Source organism: Simochromis diagramma, unplaced genomic scaffold (genome assembly GCF_900408965.1).
Source record: "Simochromis diagramma unplaced genomic scaffold, fSimDia1.1 OVJJ01000348.1, whole genome shotgun sequence".
NCBI classification, from domain to species: Eukaryota; Metazoa; Chordata; class Actinopteri; order Cichliformes; family Cichlidae; genus Simochromis; species Simochromis diagramma.
The window spans coordinates 1,193-22,459 of record NW_024386755.1 but is presented as its reverse complement, the minus strand read 5'-3'; the positions used below and the strand labels follow the sequence as shown (position 1 = coordinate 22,459).

At 41.8% G+C, this 21,267-nt stretch overlaps 1 protein-coding gene and 2 non-coding genes across 3 annotated transcripts; 1 reads left to right on the top strand and 2 right to left on the bottom strand.

The window, feature by feature from the left end:
* Window positions 1–333: 333 nt before the first annotated feature.
* LOC120728727 lies at window positions 334–2,199 on the bottom strand. The gene is made up of 3 exons (XM_040023814.1): window positions 1,995–2,199; window positions 1,552–1,687; window positions 334–1,271 (listed from the first exon to the last, which is right to left on the bottom strand). Exons 2-3 carry the CDS (start codon window positions 1,663–1,665, stop codon window positions 516–518), a joined length of 870 nt encoding a protein of 289 aa, XP_039879748.1. The 5' UTR covers window positions 1,666–1,687; window positions 1,995–2,199; the 3' UTR covers window positions 334–515.
* An 815-nt stretch (window positions 2,200–3,014) lies between these two features.
* Window positions 3,015–3,097, bottom strand: trnal-cag. The gene has a single exon. It is a non-coding gene; the product is annotated as a tRNA-Leu (tRNA).
* A 1,486-nt stretch (window positions 3,098–4,583) lies between these two features.
* trnaq-uug lies at window positions 4,584–4,655 on the top strand. The gene has a single exon. It is a non-coding gene; the product is annotated as a tRNA-Gln (tRNA).
* The last annotated feature ends 16,612 nt before the right edge of the window (window positions 4,656–21,267 follow it).

Genomic DNA, 21,267 nt, shown 5'->3' with positions numbered 1-21,267 from the left:
GAATTTGTGTAGAACTTATTTACATGGTATTTAAAACTCCATGCCTAGCATACTGATATACATTTAGACAATAACACAACTGAATGAAGAAAATGACAAATGGTATTTTTGATGTTACAAAAGCACAATGTCACTTATGATTTTAAAACGATTTAGTGATTTACTTTATAATTTTGATAAACAATTTTGTTGAATCTGAATAGTAATATAGTAGTATAATTAAAAAGTATTAACTCATTCACTGCCATTGACGTCTATAGCCGTCAATTGCAGTGAATGAGTCAATGGGTTTAACTCATTCACTGCCAATGGCTGGCAGTGAATGAGTTAACATTCAACATTTGCAATGAATTTGAATTATCAGTAACTTAAACTCAACTATCAGCACTCAAGTACCAGTTCTGTAATTAAGTATTGTCAGCTAAGAAGGAAGAAATGCAACTGTAGTGGCCTCAGCTGCAGGTCATTTTCCATAAGTTACTGGCACTGGTGTCTTGGGAAAAATCCATCTTGTCTCACTTAACCCATTTTTTTTTAACTAATGCTGTGTTGTGGTAATTTGACAGCATACATGCTACTACAAACAGTTGGTTGATATTGTAAACATGTGACATGGTAATGATGCTATCAAAAAGTTTGTTCTGTTTGATCCTCCTAATGACTCGCTCCACATGTACCCTGAGTCTGGCTATGGCCTGCGTCTCCTTAACCTGGTATGCTGGCATCTGCTTCTGCTTAGATAGAAAAGGTGGGCAGTACACTTTGCATTTACAACAATCGGTGATTAGGAAGCTCTTATCTACCATCACTGCCATGTCTTCAGTCAACTTCTCAGCAATGCCTGATTGTTTGAATAGTTCCTTGTCACTAACCGAACCAGCATACAGATTAGAGATGAATGTCACTGGACCATGTGGAGCTATGCCAACCAGGGCTTTCATCGTACAGTGGGATTTGTACGAAGAGTACATTTCACTTTGGAGAAGTGGTGAGGATGGTGTCTGACACCTCAGCTCTGTACAGTCAAGGATCATCTGGGTGTCTGAGAAATCTTTGAATTCCTCAGGGAGGTAAGCTTGCACTTCTTCACGTGTAAGCCAAATGCATTGAGACCCCAGTGCAGTGGCAAGAAAATTTGTCCATGTTGCAATAATGCGGCTCACTGAGGACTGGTGTATGTTAAATCGGTGTGCCAGGTCCCTCTCCTTCAAACCAACTGACAGGAAAACCAGGAAAAGAAAAAACTCGTCAATTGGCTGTAGCAGCTGCCTCTGGAAGGTGAAAACAAAAGGGAAAATGTTACTCCTTAAGCTATGAACTAGTAAAATTATGCTTTTCTTGGCTAAATGTTTTGTAATGGTTATGCATACCATACTGTACCATGGGGTAAACAATGAGGTGCTGTAGTACACAGGTGTATGTGTGTAGGATACTGAGTCTAGCATACATACACCTGTGTATGTATGCTATTGTACATTATGTAATGTTATTGTACATAAATACAATAACATTACACCTCTAGTTCTAACTACCAACAAACCCATAACCTACCATTGATGTGCGTGCAGGTGTCAACACTTCTTCGTTCTGATTGGCAGCTGACTTGGCTCTTGAAACCCGGATCATTTTATAGATGCAAGGCTCAATCAAAAACCAAAATGCCATCAAATGAGCATAGCTTGGAAATCTATTCACGAGAGAGACATACATCGTGTCAATCATTAATTAACATCCAACATTGGCATAAAATAAACTGTGACAAATATGCTAATGGTATGCTGTATAAAATAGTCTGATTAAGAGTATTTGGTGTTGTATTTTACCTGTAGCATTAGGATATCGTTTAAATACTAAAGCATCTACATGAAACATACAATCAGCAGAGAAAAAGTAAATTTCTATTGTGTTTCATTAAGACTGGAAACACTTGAAATTTAACTGATGGTGACCTTGGTATATTTTAAACAGTTAGCTTGAATAGAACTTAGGTGTACCTGGTATAGAATCGGATGTCGGTGTCGGAGCCAGCAAAACGCTGTAACCCAAATTCTCGCTGGACACGTAACTCCTGTATTTCCTTCCTCAGAGTCTCCACGTCTTTGAACAGGTCTTCTGCAGCTGATGCAGATATGTCCAATGCAGACGGCTCGGGGACTGAGCAGTAGTCATGATCTCTTGTAAGACGAACTAGTTCAGGGCGTCACTCCGTTCTCTCCCAAACACTACGCCGCGGTGGTTCAACTTTATAGCCATTCCACTCAAAAAGTGTTGGTACAGCACCTTTAATAAGCCGCCTTCGACCATCGAGGGTTGTTGGCTCTATGAGTTGATCACTGGCAAAGTGTCTGCAGCAGAGCCTGGTGTGAGAGGTAATCGTGAAATGATCCCGGCGTATGTTTACCAGCCATTGTCTTCTCAAGTCGGAATGGGTCGGAAAGCCATGAAAACTTAGTATGCCGTTAAATTTGGCTGAAGCCGAACAAAATAAGACACAGCAATGCTCGGAGTATTTCTTCTCCTGTTTTTGAAAATGTTCTGTTTTAAATACTTTCCTTTTTATACTCATTCTGAAGGGACATTAGCATAGCTACCGACAGATAAACAAACATACCGGAAACGCCCAAGCGGTAGTATTTGGAAACGGAAATACGTCACATGCCCTAGTGCAAGTAGTCCATTGGTTCTCCACTGATATAGAATTGCGAGTTTCAAGTGTATTTTGTCACAACAGTAAGAAGTCTCCAAAGGTTGATTCTGTTCATCTGAATGTAGCGTTTTCAGTGGGAAAAATGTCTCGTCACTCATCCAAGTGACTTGTTCAGTCTCAGCTGACTGCAGGTTTCCCCAATCTTATAAACAGTATATTTGCATAATGACTGAAAGCAGCCCCCTGAAGGAACAGTGGGCTTGGAGGTCAGTTGCTTCATCGTGATTATGCAAATTCTCATGACCATTGATCAACAACCACTGATCAAAGACCCATGAGTACCAAGAAAGAAGTGCCAAGATACAATTGTCAGAAGTGGGATTCGAACCCACGCCTCCAGGGGAGACTGCGACCTGAACGCAGCGCCTTAGACCGCTCGGCCATCCTGACACATTGCAACAGCCAACTAGTTGAATAATCCCACGCAGTTGCTGATTTCCATTCGACATACTTGTATGCTAAGTGCATGTAATAAACAAATAAAAATAATTACTAAGAAAATATATTGATTTAAAAGTTTGTGTTAAATGTTGTAAGTCAGATCAAAATAGAAAGATCAGGTGTGGTGGACAGGAATGATTAGATGTCAACAACTTGATTGGATGGCCAAAGTGTGAAATGTGACGTCCTGTGAGGGAAGCGTGAAAAAGCGTGAGCAGGTATAAAAAGACATTCTGGGTTCTTCTATTTTGTCTTTTGCGAGATGAGCAGTTGGGAAGGTTGGATCTAAGAGGGTCACAGTTGAAAGTTCAAGCAGACACGCTAGAGGGGGAACCACAGCCCAACCTGTGAACTGGTTTCAAATGAATGCCCAGCTGCTTTCCTTTTGGGTGATTTTCATCAACACAGAACACGGGGATAAATGCATTTTTGGTTCCATCCTCTCTCCTCACCAAGGAAATGTCCTACTTTGAGTTTGTCTCCACCTGCTGGGCGGTGGCGTGTTTAGAGTGGAGGATGTAGTTGCAGCTGTCCTGCAGGTGGAGGTGGTGCCGGACAAGCAGAGCAGCAGATTTGTGAGTGTTTTGGACTTGAATTAAAAAGACCAAGACATGCTGATGAGGCTGCTGTGTGATCTAGAGACAAGTATAAGGTTTGGGTCTAGCTGTATTGCTCAGGCTGCGCTACAGCATCTATTCACAGGTGCAATCCCACTACTGAGCGACATGGGGGTTTTGACCTGCTCCGTCTCCGACCTGGGCCGGTGCACCCCTCCTTAGGTGACCTGGTGGTCCCAGGCTCCCCCAGGATCACCATATCAATGCCGAACGCAATGCGGACACCCGATCGACATAGCCTGCTGCAGCTCAGAGCTCCTGAGCTCAAACGATCCTCAAACCTCAGCCTCCCGGTATCTTGGATTACAGGTACGCGCCACCGCACCCGGCGAGAAGCACTTAAGTTAACAGGGCTTTTAACCATGTCTGAGGTAACATCATGACACTAACCTGCTGCCCATCATTAGCAAAGTTGTAATGATGGGCAGCAAAGATGAGGAATGAATGGTGCACAATTGTTATATGCAAGTTTTTAGAAAGCTCGTGGTTAACCCAAGAGTATTTTGTCACAATATCAAGAAGAGTAAAGCTTCAATGTCAGAAGTGGGATTCAAAGCCACACCTCCAGGGGAGACTGCAACCTGAACCTGCAGCCTTAGACCGCTCAGCCATTCTGACATTGCAGTGTCAGTTTGGTGGAGGTTACCACTGTTAGATACTTTGGAAGAAACACACATTATCCTTCTCATAACACATATAGCAGCTGTTCAGCCATGGAAACATAGTGCGAATAATCTACAATGTCATCCATACTGATCATTTGGCTGAATACTTTTAGGCAGGTTGCCATGACATGACAGTTCACACAGTTTCACATCGGTTCCATGGTGTAATGGTTAGCACTCTGGACTTTGAATCCAGCGATCCGCGTTCAAATCTCGGTGGGACCTGCTTATTGGGAGGTGAAACCATACTGCATGTCACATAGTGATAACTTGTTTTTGGTCGCCAAGCGGTCTAAGGCACTGCATTCAGGTCGCAGTCTCCTCTGAAGGCGTTTGTTCGAATATAGCAGCTGTTCAGCCATGTAAACACATACTACGAAGCTCGTGGCGCCCACTTTCTGTGCTGACTTTGAGGTCGGAAGAGGTTTGGAGCTGTACAGTTAGTGAGTCAGCAGAGTGTTTGTGACTTTTGCGCACAAGCGCACCTCAGCACTCGGATACTCCAATCTGTAACTTTGTGTGGGTTGTAACTGAATTTCAGACAGCTCTTTAGTACCATATAGTGACTGACAAGTGAAGGAACTCTTTAGTGATTGACAAGTGTTTTGTAAAGGCAGACGTCATGGTTAGCTGCTTGATTTTATAAAGCTCTCACAGAAAACACAAGTCATACAGAAATTCAATGTGCCAGAGAAGACATGCAGTATGGTTTCACCCCCCAAAAATCAGGTCCCACCGATTTCACCAGATTTCACTCCATAAGAGTTTCCTCTTTTCAAAACTCTCCCAATTCATTCAGTGACCCTGCTTGGCCAGCGCTATGGCTCTGGCGTGTCTTACTGTTTCCTCCTTTCGACACACCTCCTCCACCACCATTTTTTGACGTTCGGTTACAGATGCCTGTCCTGCAGGTGGAGGTGGTGCAGGACAAGCAGAGCAGCAGATTTGCGAGTGTTTTGGACTTGATTCAAAAAGACCAAGACATGCTGATGAGGATGCTGTGTGATCTAGAGACAAGTATAAGGATGTGTATAAAGATTGGGTCTAGCTGTATTGCTCAGGATGCGCTACAGCATCTATTCACAGGTGCGATCCCACTACTGAGTTACACGGGGGCTTTGACCTGCTCCGTCTCCGACCTGGGCCGGTGCACCCCTCCTTAGGTGACCTGGTGGCCCCGAGCTCCCGCAGGATCACCGTATGTATGCCGAACGTAATGCGGACACCCGATCGACATAGCCTGCTGCAGCTCAGAGCTCCTGAGCTCAAACGATCCTCAAACCTCAGCCTCCCAGTATCTTGGATTACAGGTACGCGCCACCGCACCCGGCGAGAAGCACTTAAGTTAACAGGGCTTTTAACCATGTCTGAGGTAACATCATGACACTAACCTGCTGCCCATCATTAGCAAAGTTGTAATGGTGGGCAGCAAAGATGAGGAATGAATGGTGCACAATTGTTATATGCAAGTTTTTAGAAAGCTCGTGGTTAACCCAAGATTATTTTGTCACAATATTAAGAAGAGTAAAGCTTCAATGTCAGAAGTGGGATTCAAAGTCACACCTCCAGGGAGACTGCAACCTGAATGCAGCGCCTTAGACCGCTCAGCCATTCTGACATTGCAGTGCCAGTTTGGTGGAGGTTACCACTGTTAGATACTTTGGAAGAAACACACATTATCCTTCTCATAACACATATAGCAGCTGTTCAGCCATGGAAACGTAGTGCGAATAATCTACAATGTCATCCATACTGAGCATTTGGCTGAATACTTTTAGGCAGGTTGCCATGACATGACAGTTCACACAGTTTCACATTGGTTCCATGGTGTAATAGTTAGCACTCTGGACTTTGAATCCAGTGATCTGTGTTCAAATCTCGGTGGGACCTGCTTATTGGGAGGTGAAACCATACTGCATGTCACATAGTGATAACTTGTTTTTGGTCGCCAAGCGGTCTAAGGCACTGCATTCAGGTCGCAGTCTCCTCTGAAGGCGTTTGTTCGAATATAGCAGCTGTTCAGCCATGTAAACACATACTACGAAGCTCGTGGCGCCCACTTTCTGTGCTGACTTTGAGGTCGGAAGAGGTTTGGAGCTGTACAGTTAGTGAGTCAGCAGAGTGTTTGTGACTTTTGCGCACAAGCGCACCTCAGCACTCGGATACTCCAATCTGTAACTTTGTGTGGGTTGTAACTGAATTTCAGACAGCTCTTTAGTACCATATAGTGACTGACAAGTGAAGGAACTCTTTAGTGATTGACAAGTGTTTTGTAAAGGCAGACGTCATGGTTAGCTGCTTGATTTTATAAAGCTCTGATGAAAGATTTTTTAATTTTGTGAATTATGCTTAGTTGTAGCTTCATTAAAGAAGAGGAGTTTGTGAATTGGAGCCAACAGAGAGAGAGAGAGATTGAAGCCATATGTTTAGAGGAATGTGGTGACATCCGGTTTTAAACAGACAGACTGGCGCTCCCCCTCTCTCTCTCTTCCCTTTTATGGAATGTCTGCATTTCTATACATACTACCTCCTTTGTTTCAGCTACTGACAAGCTAACGGTCTCTTTTTCCTTTTATGGAAATGTTTTTGCCACTCCTACTTCCTTGAAAACTTGTATAAATAAAGCAAGTTCTGGATGCCCTGGGCGGTCTTCCCTCTCACTCACATTTGTCCTGCACACATCTAGTGCGGGATGGATGGGGCCATGAGGGGGGGTCATCCATGTGTGCACATGTATTAAGATATCTTGAGTCTGAGTTCCTTTGCCTTCTACAATTTCTCTTCACATTTTCTTGGTCCTTCGAGCCGGATAGAAAGCATCGGCCACTGTGTTCTGGCGTCGTGGAGATCTTTTCACTGAAGTCTGTCGACAGCCTCCTCTGGGTAGGAGTCAAAGTCCAGAGACGTTAAATTCGGGTTCTGGCCAGTGTTTTAATCGAGTGATCCACGACGCTGGGATCCAGTGGCTGACTTTCAACATAACCAGAGAGTTTTGGGAAGGTAAAGAAACCACTCACTTACACTCGCGTAAAACGAACCTAGGTCTTTTATGTAATTAGTCTAATCCACTGCACGGATTTTCAAAATAAAAGCCTTCGGATTGACCCGCCGAAAGGGTCCACGTGTTAAAATAAAAGCTTTAGGAGTAATCCACCGAACGGATTGAATGAGTTTGATCCACTGCACGGATCTGTAAAAATAAAAGCTTAAGACTGACCCGCTGAAAGGGTTCACGTGTAAAAATAAGAGGACTAATCCGCCTAAAGGATTTTCAAAATAAAAGCTTAAGGACTAATCCGCCGAAAGGATTTTCGAAATAAAGGCTTAAGGATTAAATTGGGAATTTTTTAGGACTGACCTGCCGAAAAGGTCTGCGCGACTGTGTAAAATGTCTGTATAAATGTTTGTGTTTTCTGTGTGTTGAGAGTGAATTGATTTGAACAGCACAGTACGCTGCTGAATCACTCTCATTGTTATTGTCATTTTATTTCCTGTCAGTAGCTGAAGTACTGGTGACAAAAGAGAACGGTTGAGTTTCATCTCATAAAATTGACACCGCTCCAGAATAGCTGGAGTTGAAGGGCGTAGTCAATAACCACTCTTTAAGTCTAATACCAGAGAAGGCTCTGCACTTTTGTTTTAATGGGTAATAAGCCCACTAAGTTTACTGTTGATGAACAGTATTTAGAAGAAAAAAAATGTAGCCCATCTGCATTATTACTGAAAGTAGGAGAAACAAAAGATTTAAAGAAAAAAGAAAAATGAAAAAGGCAGAGGTAGCCAACCCCCACCCCTGCTGCTGTGAAGCCAACCCCCACTTCCGCTGCTGCGACCCCCCTTAAACTATCCTGTGATCTGTTTAGACCTCAGTCTGGTCTTTATGCAGAGGCACAACGTGATAATAACCCAAATATATTCGTGTTCTTGCCGTGGTCACGAAAAGATAGGCAAAATTGGCGAAGTAAAACAAAAAGAAAATGAAACAGCGTCCGATTTTTTTAGATCGCCTGCGTCCGGTTTTTAGGCAACATTCAGGAATGGATTATAATGAAGGTATAATGAATGCGTTCCTGAATGGCCTGCTATCCGCAGTGAAATCCCACGTTGGAAAAAAAAACATTAGGTCACAATGAATGACCACTAGCCGACGCATTGCAAAATGCCGAGCACGCGCTCCGTGTAATATAAATAAAAACTGCAAGCACAGGTACTTTCCCATTAGATCCAGAAACAGAGTTTATCGCACTTTTAGGAGGATTTAGAAAGTAACAGACAGGAGGAATTTAGAGGAAAGGGCCAGAGATATGTAGGACAGATAGACTTACGTGAAAGAAGTGAAGAAAGAGATAATATGTGCTGGAATTGTGGTAAGGAAGGGCATTTTGCCAGAGATTGCAGATATAAAACAGACAAACGGCAATATTTAAATGAATGAATAAATGAGAAAAAGCCAAGTAAAAATGACAAAAGTGACGCAGAAGTATTTAATGTCTATCAATTAGTTTCTGAAGTAAATGGCAAACCAGTGCGGATGTTATGTGATACAGGAGTATGTAAAACCGTTTCGAACAAAAAACCATAGGAAGTACAATTCTCAGAAGATACTTTAATAGTAAAATCAGCATCAGGTCACACTACAGTGCAGTGACTGACAAAACCCTTATTAAGTGAAAACTAGAGATCAATGTAGTTTAAAGTAGTTTAAAAAGGTTGGAAACAGACCCCACTGAATAGATATAAATATAAGAAGTACAAAAATAAAATAAATAAAGACAAAATTACATTAGAACTTATTTTTAACGTATTGAAACTAATAATAGGAAGGATAACAACCTGTAAACTGATATTAACAATGAAACATAGTTGGCATGACGGCCATGCCCAGAATGTATAAAATGAATAAAAGGAAAATATTCACACAAAAACCTTTTAAATAAAATAGAGAGATGCATAAGGTACATTAAGGCTGTGTCATTGTTCAGCCAAGGAAAGTGTGTGAAAAGGTAAATGTCTCCAGCTTGGGAAAGGGTGAAACTGCAGATCACCCGAAGCCCTTGATGGATACAAAATAAAATATAAAATATATAATAATAAATTACTTGGTTCGACATGCAACAGAGAGAATGAAGGTGACTGAAGGTTGGATCTGAGATGAGGCAAACAGAAGACCAGTTTAAAAAGTAGGCACAAACCTGTTCAGAGAAAAAGCCAATTTGTACAGATTGGATGAATTCTAAATTATCTGTTTGCCGAGTAAGATGATCCTACCTATTAAATTGGCTCAGTAGTGTAGTGATATACACTAATAAAATATTGTAATATACTATTGTTATTATATAGAAAAGAAAAAGATGATAATATTAATAATAAGAAGCAACCTAGTCAGTTATGATGTGAGATGGACGATTGTTATGAAGTAGTCTGCATCAAGCTTAAGGTTTGCTCAAACTCAGTATAATGACATATGAGATGAAGAAAATAAAGGAAATATCTAAACTAATTAGGTGCATAGAGGCACTTAACCTGCTTGAAAACCTGTCATTTATCCTAGATAAAATATTACTGAGATATAGAGCACATCTATAATAACAACTAATAAGCCAAACCCTGTAGACAACAGCTAAAGTTACAGGATTGAGAAGCTGAATTAAATATGTGGACACCGCTAAGTTGATGAGCATGTTACACATTTTCTTTTATTTTTATTTATTTGTTTTTAGAGCAGAAGCTGCATAAAAGCCAACACATGCAGCTGTCTGTGAGCTCAGTTTTCCCTCACACGTCTGCTCTGTTTCAGTAGCAGCATTTTTCTTTTTGTGTCCTGACTCATGTATGTTTTTTGTTTTGTTTGATTATTTTATTTTGTTGGTTTGGAAGCGAATTTGTGACCATACTTGTGGATCGCAGTGATACATAGTGATTAGGCATATGATTTACAAATGCCCAGTTTTAGAACTGTGAGCAATTCAAAGTTTAAAAACATACATATATATATATATATATAAAAACTCTAACTTCAAAGTTTGAAATATGTAAGATGTGTGAGATGTGTGAATTCTTTGAAAAACTAGAAATCATCTAAAAATGTCTTAAAGTGAAAATGTAATGTTGCATCTATAGAGAAGAAAAAAGAAGAAGCATTCAGTCATTTAAAAATAGGCATTACAGACAGATACAGTTTTAGCATTGCCTGACTATGATAAGCCTTTCTACTTACGAGTAGATAGAGGAGCAGGTTATATGAAAGCTGTGATAACACAGGCGTTTGGAGGAAAACAATGCTCGTTAACATTCCTGGTGAAATTTAGACTCGTGTAAATTAGACTCTGTTGCGTTAGGCCTGCATGTTCAAGCCTGTGTAGCCGCAGCAGAGGCAGTAAAAGAGTCAGCTGCACGTATGCAGTCATATGTGCATATGAATTGCACACAGGCCAAAATATAAATATATACACTGACAGCCAGTCTGTTCTTTCAGCAGTGCACCACTTTGCAAAAATTTGGCATAATAGAGGTATGGTCACCTCTATGGGTAACCCAGTGAAACACGGCAGCTTTTTGAAAATCTTATTAGAAGTGATCACCTTGCCAAAACAATTGGCACTTTGCAAATGTGCAGTATATCAAAAAGACAATTTTATTGTCACAAAAGGAAATAATTTTGCAGATCAGGCAGCAAAACAGGCTGCACAACAATCGGCAGAGCTACTAGTAATCAACTACTGCTCACAAATACCACTTGATGTACTAAAAACCGAACAAAAAGCTGCAACAATCACTGAACAGAACAAGTGGCTGAAATGTGGAGCACAACTGAAAGATGACTTAATGGTCTGTGATGGAAAACCAATACTACCAGAGTCGTTACACAGGACAGCGGTTGTAGTGACACATGATGTAATACATGTGTCAACAGGAGGGAAGTATAGTATAGATAAACAAGACAATACACACTTTTACACTATAAATTTTGAAACTTTAGCAAAAAAATTTGTAAGAACATGCCTATTCTGTCAAAAACACAACTCACAAGGAAACTTAAGACCTAAGAGAGGCCAGTTCTCCACACCATCCACATGGATTTTATTGAATTGAATGAATGTCAAAGATCAAAATATGCCTTAGTGATCATAGATGTGTTTTCAAACTGACCAGAGATATATCCAGTAAAAAGCAGAGGCAATCTCCATTGCAAAATGGTTATGTAATCATTTTTATTCCAACATATGGTATCCCTTCTGTGACAAGATCAGACAATGGGACACATTTTGTCAATGATATGATCAGTAAGGTCTCTGAAGCACTAAGATTCAGCATAAGAAATTATTGTGCTTATCACCTATGCAGGGTTAGTAGAGAGAACTAACAGCACCATAAAACAGAGACTTAGAAAATGCCTAAAATAGACAAAAATGTAAAAGTTAGTAGAATTACAAAGGGTTTGTAGATTGTAAATACAAAATGAGTTTGATTAGCCTGCAGAAACACAAAAGAGAGTAACAGGAAGTGTGTGTGTGACAGGACCGTTGCATGCCCATATAAGGAGTGAGCACCCAGAGAGAAAAAACAGAAGAGACAGACTTTAGCCAGATGAAGCAATTGGAGGCTTTAAGAAAAGACATGAAAATGATATTAATGGTATGGTTTAGTGTGTTAATATAGGCCACAAATAGATAAAGGTGGACTTTTCTCAACCTAGAATTTCGAGTGTAGCGGCAAAATCATAGATTAACATAATTGGGAGAAAACAGGCCAAAGTTTGGCTTAAAATTTTACAGCTTGACCTCCCACTTGTCCCGATCCTGAGAAGAAGCTCAAAGGACAATTAATCTCCTGATGAAGACCAACAGAACATCGTGAACCTGAAGAATTAACAGCAGGCTGGTAAGAACAGTGTGACATAACTGTTTAAAGGCACTGAATGTGATATTTTGCCTGGCTGGGACTTAATCTACAAGGAAAATACTGAAAGGAAACGGAGAAGAAACAGATTGTGTTTGCTGGAGATTTAAGACAACAAAGGACACTTTGAGAAGGGTACAGGGGCCAGTGGGAAGGTGAAGCCCAGAGGAGTATAATTGGGTTGAAATTGAAGCCTGAACTCATGATGGTGTTTAGAGATGTCCACCAGATCGCGACAAAGAGGTAAATAAAAATAGAAAACACACATATATAAATTGTTACATGTGAAATTATTTTTGGAAAGAATCAGAAGTAAGAGTTTGAATCAGACCTCAGTGAAAAGATGCATGAATTGATACAAGTGAACTAATAGATAAATCTGTTAGAGAGACAACTTTAGTAGAAAATAGGGATATTGTTTTGAACTGTTATGCGACGCTTCTCAAGTCTCTTGCAGATTAAAACCAGGCGATAAGGTCCGTGCCAAGTACTCCTAACGACACCAACAGCTTGCAAAATCGCTGAGAAGCCTTTTTGGATCCACCAGAGCCATTGCAAAAAGGTGGAAGTGGGTGACAGCACAACTTAAAGACACCACCACCCCGACTCTTTGGTGATCTACCGGTGGAGGAAGGGCTGATTGGGTATATCCCGCCTCTCCACTTCGCTGGTAGTCTACTCACCAGAGTGAATCGGTGTGTCTGGTCATCATGAAGATTATTCTGTTCACCACCTTGGCCCTGCTGGTTACAGCATGGACTCTGATGCACTTAAAGGATCAAGAAGCCAACTTGCATAGAAGGACATGGACATATGACAATTCACACCTGGTCGAAAGTGACACAGGACCACATCCATCTCTGGATGAACAATGCCTGATACAGATATATATGTTCACACATGTTTACTACAACACAGCATGCTATATTATATGGCAGACCTATGAATATGACTCAAGTGACATGCGCAGCAAGCTTTGCCAATCTAGATTATCAATATTCAGGAATTGTCCTAAACCACAGCGACCCCCTGACTATTGGACTATCGTTTTGAGCTGTTTTTAAATGCAATCGACCACCATCAACAAAGGGCAAAATCAGGAAATTGATGCCATAAGAATGACTGTTATGCAACACAGAGTCGCCCTGGACATGATCTTGGCGGGAAAGGGAGGACTGTGTGTTTTGTTCGATACAACTGTTGTACCATATATTCAGACAATGTGCATTCTGATAATATGACAAATGCTCTACAATTACCTTAGAAATGTTCAACAGGCACAGGTAACCGATTGAGCGGCTCATGGAGAACATTGATGTTAAGGTTTTGATGTTTATTGGCCTAATACTATCATGTTTTGTATCTTTACTAAATGTGTATTCCCTGTGTAAGAGGAATGGTATCAAGAATGATATCCTAATCTCTTGTTGCATATGTCACTGTGCCAGATGAGGAAGAAGGAGAAGACGATGAGTATGAAGCTAATGTGATGAATGATTATGTTTGAATGATACACATTTTAAGACGACCAGACCGAAAGCACTCACAATGTAGGGTCTGTGTCTGAAACACATTGATGTATTTTCTTTAATTTCAGCTACAAACAGGAGGGAATGATGAAAGATTTTTTAATTTTGTAAATTATGCTTAGTTGTAGCTTCATTAAGAAGAGGAGTTTGTGAATTGGAGCCAACCAGAGAGAGAGAGAGATTGAAGCCATATGTTTAGAGGAATGTGGTGACATCCGGTTTTAAACAGACAGACTGGCGCTCCCCCTCTCTCTCTCTTCCCTTTTATGGAATGTCTGCATTTCTATACATACTACCTCCTTTGTTTCAGCTACTGACAAGCTAACGGTCTCTTTTTCCTTTTATGGAAATGTTTTTGCCACTCCTACTTCCTTGAAAACTTGTATAAATAAAGCAAGTTCTGGATGCCCTGGGCGGTCTTCCTCTGTCACATTTGTCCTGCACACATCTAGTGCGGGATGGATGGGGCCATGAGGGGGGGTCGTCCATGTGTGCACATGTATTAAGATATCTTGAGTCTGAGTTCCTTTGCCTTCTACAATTTCTCTTCACAAATATGCAAAACACACTAACATCTTTTATTGCAGGGTTACGGAGCTACTCCAGCGGAGATGCCCTGATGTCACCTGGGACATGATCTCGCTAACCTTTTTCTTTAAGACAGGAATCCAGGTTTGATGAGTTGACTCATGGGAGTGTCCATGCGTCAAGAGGAGGGGTCCAGGATTAACATGAAATGTTTTTTTTGATTGTTGCAGTGATTTGTGTGATTAACCGTTTATTACAGGTATTAACCTATGCAAGTGGTGCATTCATGTTCAGATGAGGCTTTGATGGCCTATAAGTGAAGTTTACTGAACTAAAGAATGTGGTTTGATGATTGTTGACATGTTCTCCAAATAGAAGTTTTTCCTCCTAGCAAGGAAATACAGGTGCAGCAGTAATCTCCTGAAAAATCTTCAGAGGCCCAGTGAGAAGCAAGAACCATTCCAGGCATAGCTGACAGCCCAGGCAGTGGTTGAGGTCAAAGGTCGAGCTGTTTGGGGCCCATCATGAGATCAGACTTTGGAGCCACAGCAAGGACCAAGAAACTGCATTGGAATGAGAGCTGTGCCAAGGGGATTTCCAGAGGCCAACAGAGGAGATTGTGGACAACGGACGGGCACCTGAAGGATGAGGGGAGCGTGCCAAGCTCCATCGACAGCGCAGAGGGAGTCTAAGGATGGCATCATGATTCTGTGAAAGCACAGGAACCAGAAGCTATGGTGGTATGACAGCAGTTTCCTATGAACATCACCTAATGCTGTGTCACTATACTGTGCATACGCTGGCACATTGAAGACTGCTGGGATCATAACAGCAGTAAGATAACTGGATCTAGCACCCTTTTCAGAGGGGTTTTTCTGCAGAGCGTGGACAGTGGAGGAGTCATAAGTATCCCCCTCACAAGACGAAGGCCTGAAGTGAGGGATGGGGGTTGGTAGAGGCCATAAAACTAGAGTGCTGAAAAGAGGTCTGCGGCTTTGGAGATAGCTGAGACCCATGTTGACAAACAACAAAACCAACTGGTATGTTTGAATGTTTATTCTACATACATTTGGACTGTGGTCCTATGAACAGTGATGGAAACAACTGGAAGAGACATTTGAGACGCCCTGCAGAACTCAACCACTCTGCAGAGACATGTGATTTGCACACCTGGAGGAAGCATCACGAAGCTGAGATGCGTTTGAAAATGTTACTTTCTTATTTTAACTATTAAATTAACAATTCATTTGTTTGCTCGTAGGATGCAGTTTGCCATTGGATGATGATAGGTTTGTAGCTTGAACCATCCGCTGGAACGTTGAAGACAATATAATTACACAGCAAAGCAAGACACGGGTAGGCAAAGTTCTTCATGTTTCTCGTGCACGGGAGAGATCGGACAGGCGCCGTTCCCTCGCTTGACCCCAGTTGCTCTCTCCGTTCTCCCGTACCACTGTCCTTTTATTTATACAAAGAGTACCTTGCCTGTGTGCGTGCGTGTGTGCGTGCGTGGTGCGTGTGTGTGTGTGTGTGTGGTGTGTGTGTGTGTGTGAGAGATCAAGATGTGACCCTGTGAAGACTCCCCAAAGCTGGTGCCAGGCGTCTAGCAGATCTAAAACAAAAGGCTCTTATACTCAAACAGATATACGTGTGTTTGCTATGCCATATTAGCAAGAGAAGATACGACCTCTCCTAGGAGGTGTGTGATCCACGCCAGAACACTCTGTAGAGGGAGTGAACGCACTCCCCTCTTCATGCTACACAGAGTTGTTACAGACCTCCTAGGATGAGACATTCTTTCAATCTACAAATGATTATACACCTCTAAGCATATATGGTTAAATATTTCTAAGCATAAATGACAATCAACAATACAAAATCTAACAGATGAGATCAATGAGTAATGGGATAACTGCTAATACATTTGTCAAACTGTGTATTTTTACAGTAATTTAGGGTGATTGACATATGCTGCGTATAACAATGTTTGCATTGAAACTGTCAGACATGAGGTATTCATAACTGGGAACTTTTCTAGCATAAAGGTCAAAAGGGGGAATGTTAGGTTTTGTATTGATGATTGTCATTTAATTGTTTTTTATCTAAATATTTCTAAGCATGCTTAGAAATTTTAACCATATATGCTTAGAGGTGATAATCAATTGTGTAGTGATAGGATGTGTGGTCTTTAGCAGGCTGCAAAGGCTTGGTGTGTATTCCACACGGAATGCACACCTACATTCTGGGAGCATGAGAGAGGTCGTACCTTGTCTTATTGTTTTATGGCAGGATAAACGGGCTGTATCTGTTTTAGGCTAAGTGCCTTTTGTTTAGATGAACTGTTGGACTTCCAGACCAGCAGGTTTAGGAAAGTCATTTATGGGGTCACACTCTGACCACACACACACACACACACACACACACCACACACACACACACACACACACACACACACACGTAACACGTAACACGAAGAACTTTGCCTACTTGGTGTTCAATGCTTTTGCTGTGTAATTATATTGTCTTCAACGTTCCAGCGAATAGGTTCAAGCTACAAACCTATCAACAGTGACATCATGCAGTTTATGTTTTGACCTCCAGAGGGCGACAAATCAGCACAGACAGAGAGCTCCATTCAAACTTTGCTGCCATCAGTAAGAATCCTTCAAATATAATCATCAGTGTTTGAGCAGTTATGATATCAGGGACAATCTAGACATGTGTGACAATACTGAGCATGTCACATGACACACCTTAAACATCATGTGATCCACTCTCAGTCTGCTGCACTTTCATTCATGACTTCAACAGGTTGAAATGAGCTTTGAAGAAACATTCAGTGAAATAAAGTTTTCATCACAGGATTGTGAGCAGCAGATGAACTTTACAAAGAATCAGTGGATTTATCTTCTGTTTCAGATCAACTTTGATCGCTTAGAGCATCTTAAGTCCGTTTGTTCTAACTTCTCACACACTAACATCTCATATGGTTTCAGATCCCTGCTGTTCCCCACCTGCCCTGTAGGTGGCCGCAGTGTGTTCCTACTGTTTCCAGTCACCTGACCCCTCGTCCAACAGCACACCTTTCCCTGCTCCTCCACCTGCATGTACAGAAAGTCTGAACAATTTGTGGAAAATGTTCATTAAAACAGAATGAAATGATCTGAAATCAGTTCAGTGACCAGTGATCAGATATTTAATGAAAATCGTTCAAAGTTAGCAGATTAATGTACAGTGAAGACAGAAAGGATGACTGGATCTGTAGACTGGAAACAGAGAAACTGACTGTCAGTGTGTGCAGTATAAATATTTATTCAGTAAATAAAGCCAGCAGTCTGGGTGTGGCTGTATTAGATGTCTGTTCACGCTGGCAGATACAACAAGGTTTCATGTTAACAAGTGAACTTTACTGTGAACCAGCCTGAAGTCAAACACACTGATGAAGCTCAGAAGCTGTAGTCAGATTAACATTAAATTATAAAACCAAAGATCTGTTTCTACAGAGTAAAGTCTGCACATGATCAGGATCCATTAAACATGTTGGACTGATTCCATTTGCCTTCATCACATGTTTATAATTTCCATAAATCTTATTAAAGGATGACTAATCTTAGTTGGAGAAACTGAATATAAGTCAAACTAAATGCAGTGTTTGTTGTTTCTTAATCATGATGTGGCTTACATACGACTTCTTTTGAATTCTTTTCTTATGTGTGTTAGCAAGAAAAATTTGAGAAATGTCTAAAAGTTTTTTAACTTCATCCAGAATTAAGCACATCATGTTTTTTGCTGGCAGATGAAATGCTGTCTTCCTATTTTGAACAATCAGTCGAGTGGAACAGTGCTGAGTGTTTTGTCTTTCTTTACTCTCACGCTCTTTGAGCCTGTCCACTAGTCATGGTAAATGCACTGGTTATAAAGGACCTTTCTCTACCTGAGCACTCAAAGAGCTTTTTACAATTTGCCTCATTCAAAAGAATCTGTGACATGTCTAAAAGTCATATTTTTTGAAGCTCATCCAGAATTAAACCAAAAACACATCATGTTTCTCTGTCGGCATATGAAATGCTATAGGGCCCTTTTTGAACAGGTAGTCGAGTGGAACAGATGTGGTTTTTTTATCTTTTCTTGACTCTCACACTCTTCGAGCCTGTCAAGTACTCATGGTAAATGCACTGGTTACCTTTCTCTCCCTGAGCAGTTAAAGAGCTTTATGCAATTTGCCTGATTCACCTCATACAAGCACCTTTTTCTATGTAAGTCTTTCTAATATCCACACACATTAATACGCTGACGGATGCATCAGAGCAACTTGGAAGGTTTGTTTAGCCCAAATATATTTGGCATGCAGACTGAAAAAGGCAGCAACTGAAGTACCTTCTGCAGCAGATGAGATAGAATTAAACTCAGGGGGCACCAATGAGTAGGTCCCATATAGTAGTGACTTACCGTATTCTTCTGTTAAAAACTGTTAAACTGTAGAATCTGGCATTATATCTGACATTAATAAAAATAAAAAAAAAAAAAAAAGAATGATCTTCAGGGTTCAAGATCCTGAAACTGGAACATCCGGTTTCAGTGTTTACAGTCGGATCTTGGAGCAGAAACAAACTGAGAGCTCGTTTCATTTGTTTGTTTACACAGCACAGTTGAAGGTCATCAGGGTGAGGGGGAAAGTCACATGATGTGACTTCATCAGGTGGAGTTCAGATTATTCACAGACTTTAACATAGGTTTCCATGGTGATATACACATGTGAAATATAAAAGTCACTAAATTCATAAACCTGGAGTCTGGTTTACACAAATACACAAAGTACACAAAGGTGAGGTCCAAAAAGCTGCAGCAGTTTCTTTAAATTACGATAGTCTGAAATCTAAAGAAGGTCTGTATCACAAATCCTGTTCTTAAAATGACCTGTAATAACTGTGCCTATTTTTAACAAGCAGGAGGTTTCTGTGCACATGAATCTCTGGATAAATGCTATGGCTATGTACCAGATGCATTTAAAGCCCTACCCCTCCCCCCTCTCAGCTTAGCAACTACCACACCATCCTGCTGGCCCCTGCTTACACCCCAGTCATCAAGAGGATTAAAAAGGTCACCAAAAATATCAAGCAGTGGACAGAGGAAAGTATGCTGACCTTACAAGAAGGTTTCGAAGCCACTGACTGGGACAGCCTTCTTTCTCCCTCTGATGACATTGACGAACAGTCGACAGTGACATCATACATCTCCTTCTGTGTTGACAACATTATCCTCTCAAAAACAGTCTCCAACAACAAACCCTGGATCACCAAGGAGATCAAGGAAATCCTTGATAAAAAAAAGAGGATTTTCTTCACCGGCTCTGCTCTGGATAAAAAAGAGGTGAAGAGGGCCATAAAAACTGCTAAACTGAAGTATAAAAACACAGTTGAAAAGAAATTGACCACAGGGGACCTCCACTCAGCCTGGCAGGGCCTCAAAACCATGGCCTCTGTGAATACTGCGGTCTTCACCCCAGAACCATCCAGGTGGGGGGCAGCAACCCCTCCTCCCTCCCTGACGACCTCAACGCTTTCTACACCAGATTTGAAACGGACAACATGGCCCAGCTTGAAGAGTCCAGATCCTCACTCAAACCGGGCAGCTCTGCACTCTGCACTGAGGACGTGGTGAGAGCTCTCAGGAGGACCAGGGCAAGGAGCTCACCTGGCCCTGACAACATCAGCAGTCAGGTTTTGAGGCACTGTGTAGGGCAACTAGGAAATGTGTTCCGGACTCTATTTCAACACTGACAGTCACACCGTCCCCCAGCTGTGGAAACACTCCACAGTCATCCACATCCCCAAAAAAACAACACAAAGTCTCTGAATGATCTTCGTCCTGTGGCCCTCACTCCCTGGTGATGAAGGTCATGGAGAAGATCATAAAACAGCACATCATAAGAGCAACTGAGCCCTGATGGATTGACTCCAGTTTGCTTACCGTGCCGGTGTCGATGATGCAAAAATCTTCATCTTGAACTCCATCCCCAAACATCTGGAGCTCCCTGACTCAACCGCCAGACTTCTCAACAGCATTCATCACTCTGCTGCCTCATATCCTGGCCACTAAACTTTCCTCCCGATATCACCTGGATGATCAGGTGATCCAGTGGATATTGGACTTTTTTGACCAACGTGTCAACTACTCTCTTTCCAGTCTCCGTTCCACCTCCACTGGCTCCCCCCAGGGCTGTGTGCTCTCCCCCCTGCTCTTATCATAACATATTTACGTACATACATATACATATTATAACACTGATGACTGCAGACCCACACAGCCCAACTGTCACATTGGTAAAATATGCTGACGACACAGTTGTCCTGTCACTGCTGTCAGGCCCCTCGCAACACCAAGGGCCCACTCTGCAGAAGTTTGAACTGAACGTGAGCAAAACCAAAGAGATGGTGGTGACCTTCCCGTGGCTGCTTCAGTCACCACCACCATCCACCGGAAGCCAGTGGAGGTAGTTGAGGAGTACAAATACCTGGGAACCATCTTTGACAACCTCCTGAAATTCTCCGCAGACAGAGGAGATTCTCAGGCGGTGTCATCAACGGCTATACCTCCTTGGGAAACTCAACTCCTTTGGAGTCATGATGACTTTTACTATGCCTTCCTGGAAAGCATCATGACCTTCTCCATCACCTGCTGGTTCCACTCCCTCAGCCTTCAGAACAGGAACAGACTGCAGCACACTGCATCAAAATCATCGGCCTGCCTGTCAGAACTCTGGCACAGGTTTTCAGCCAACAGGCCCTTAGACAGGCAGCCAAAATCATCAACGACCCCTCCATATTCTTCACCCCACATTTCAATGGCTCCCCTCTGGGCGATGCCTCCGCTGCATTTCC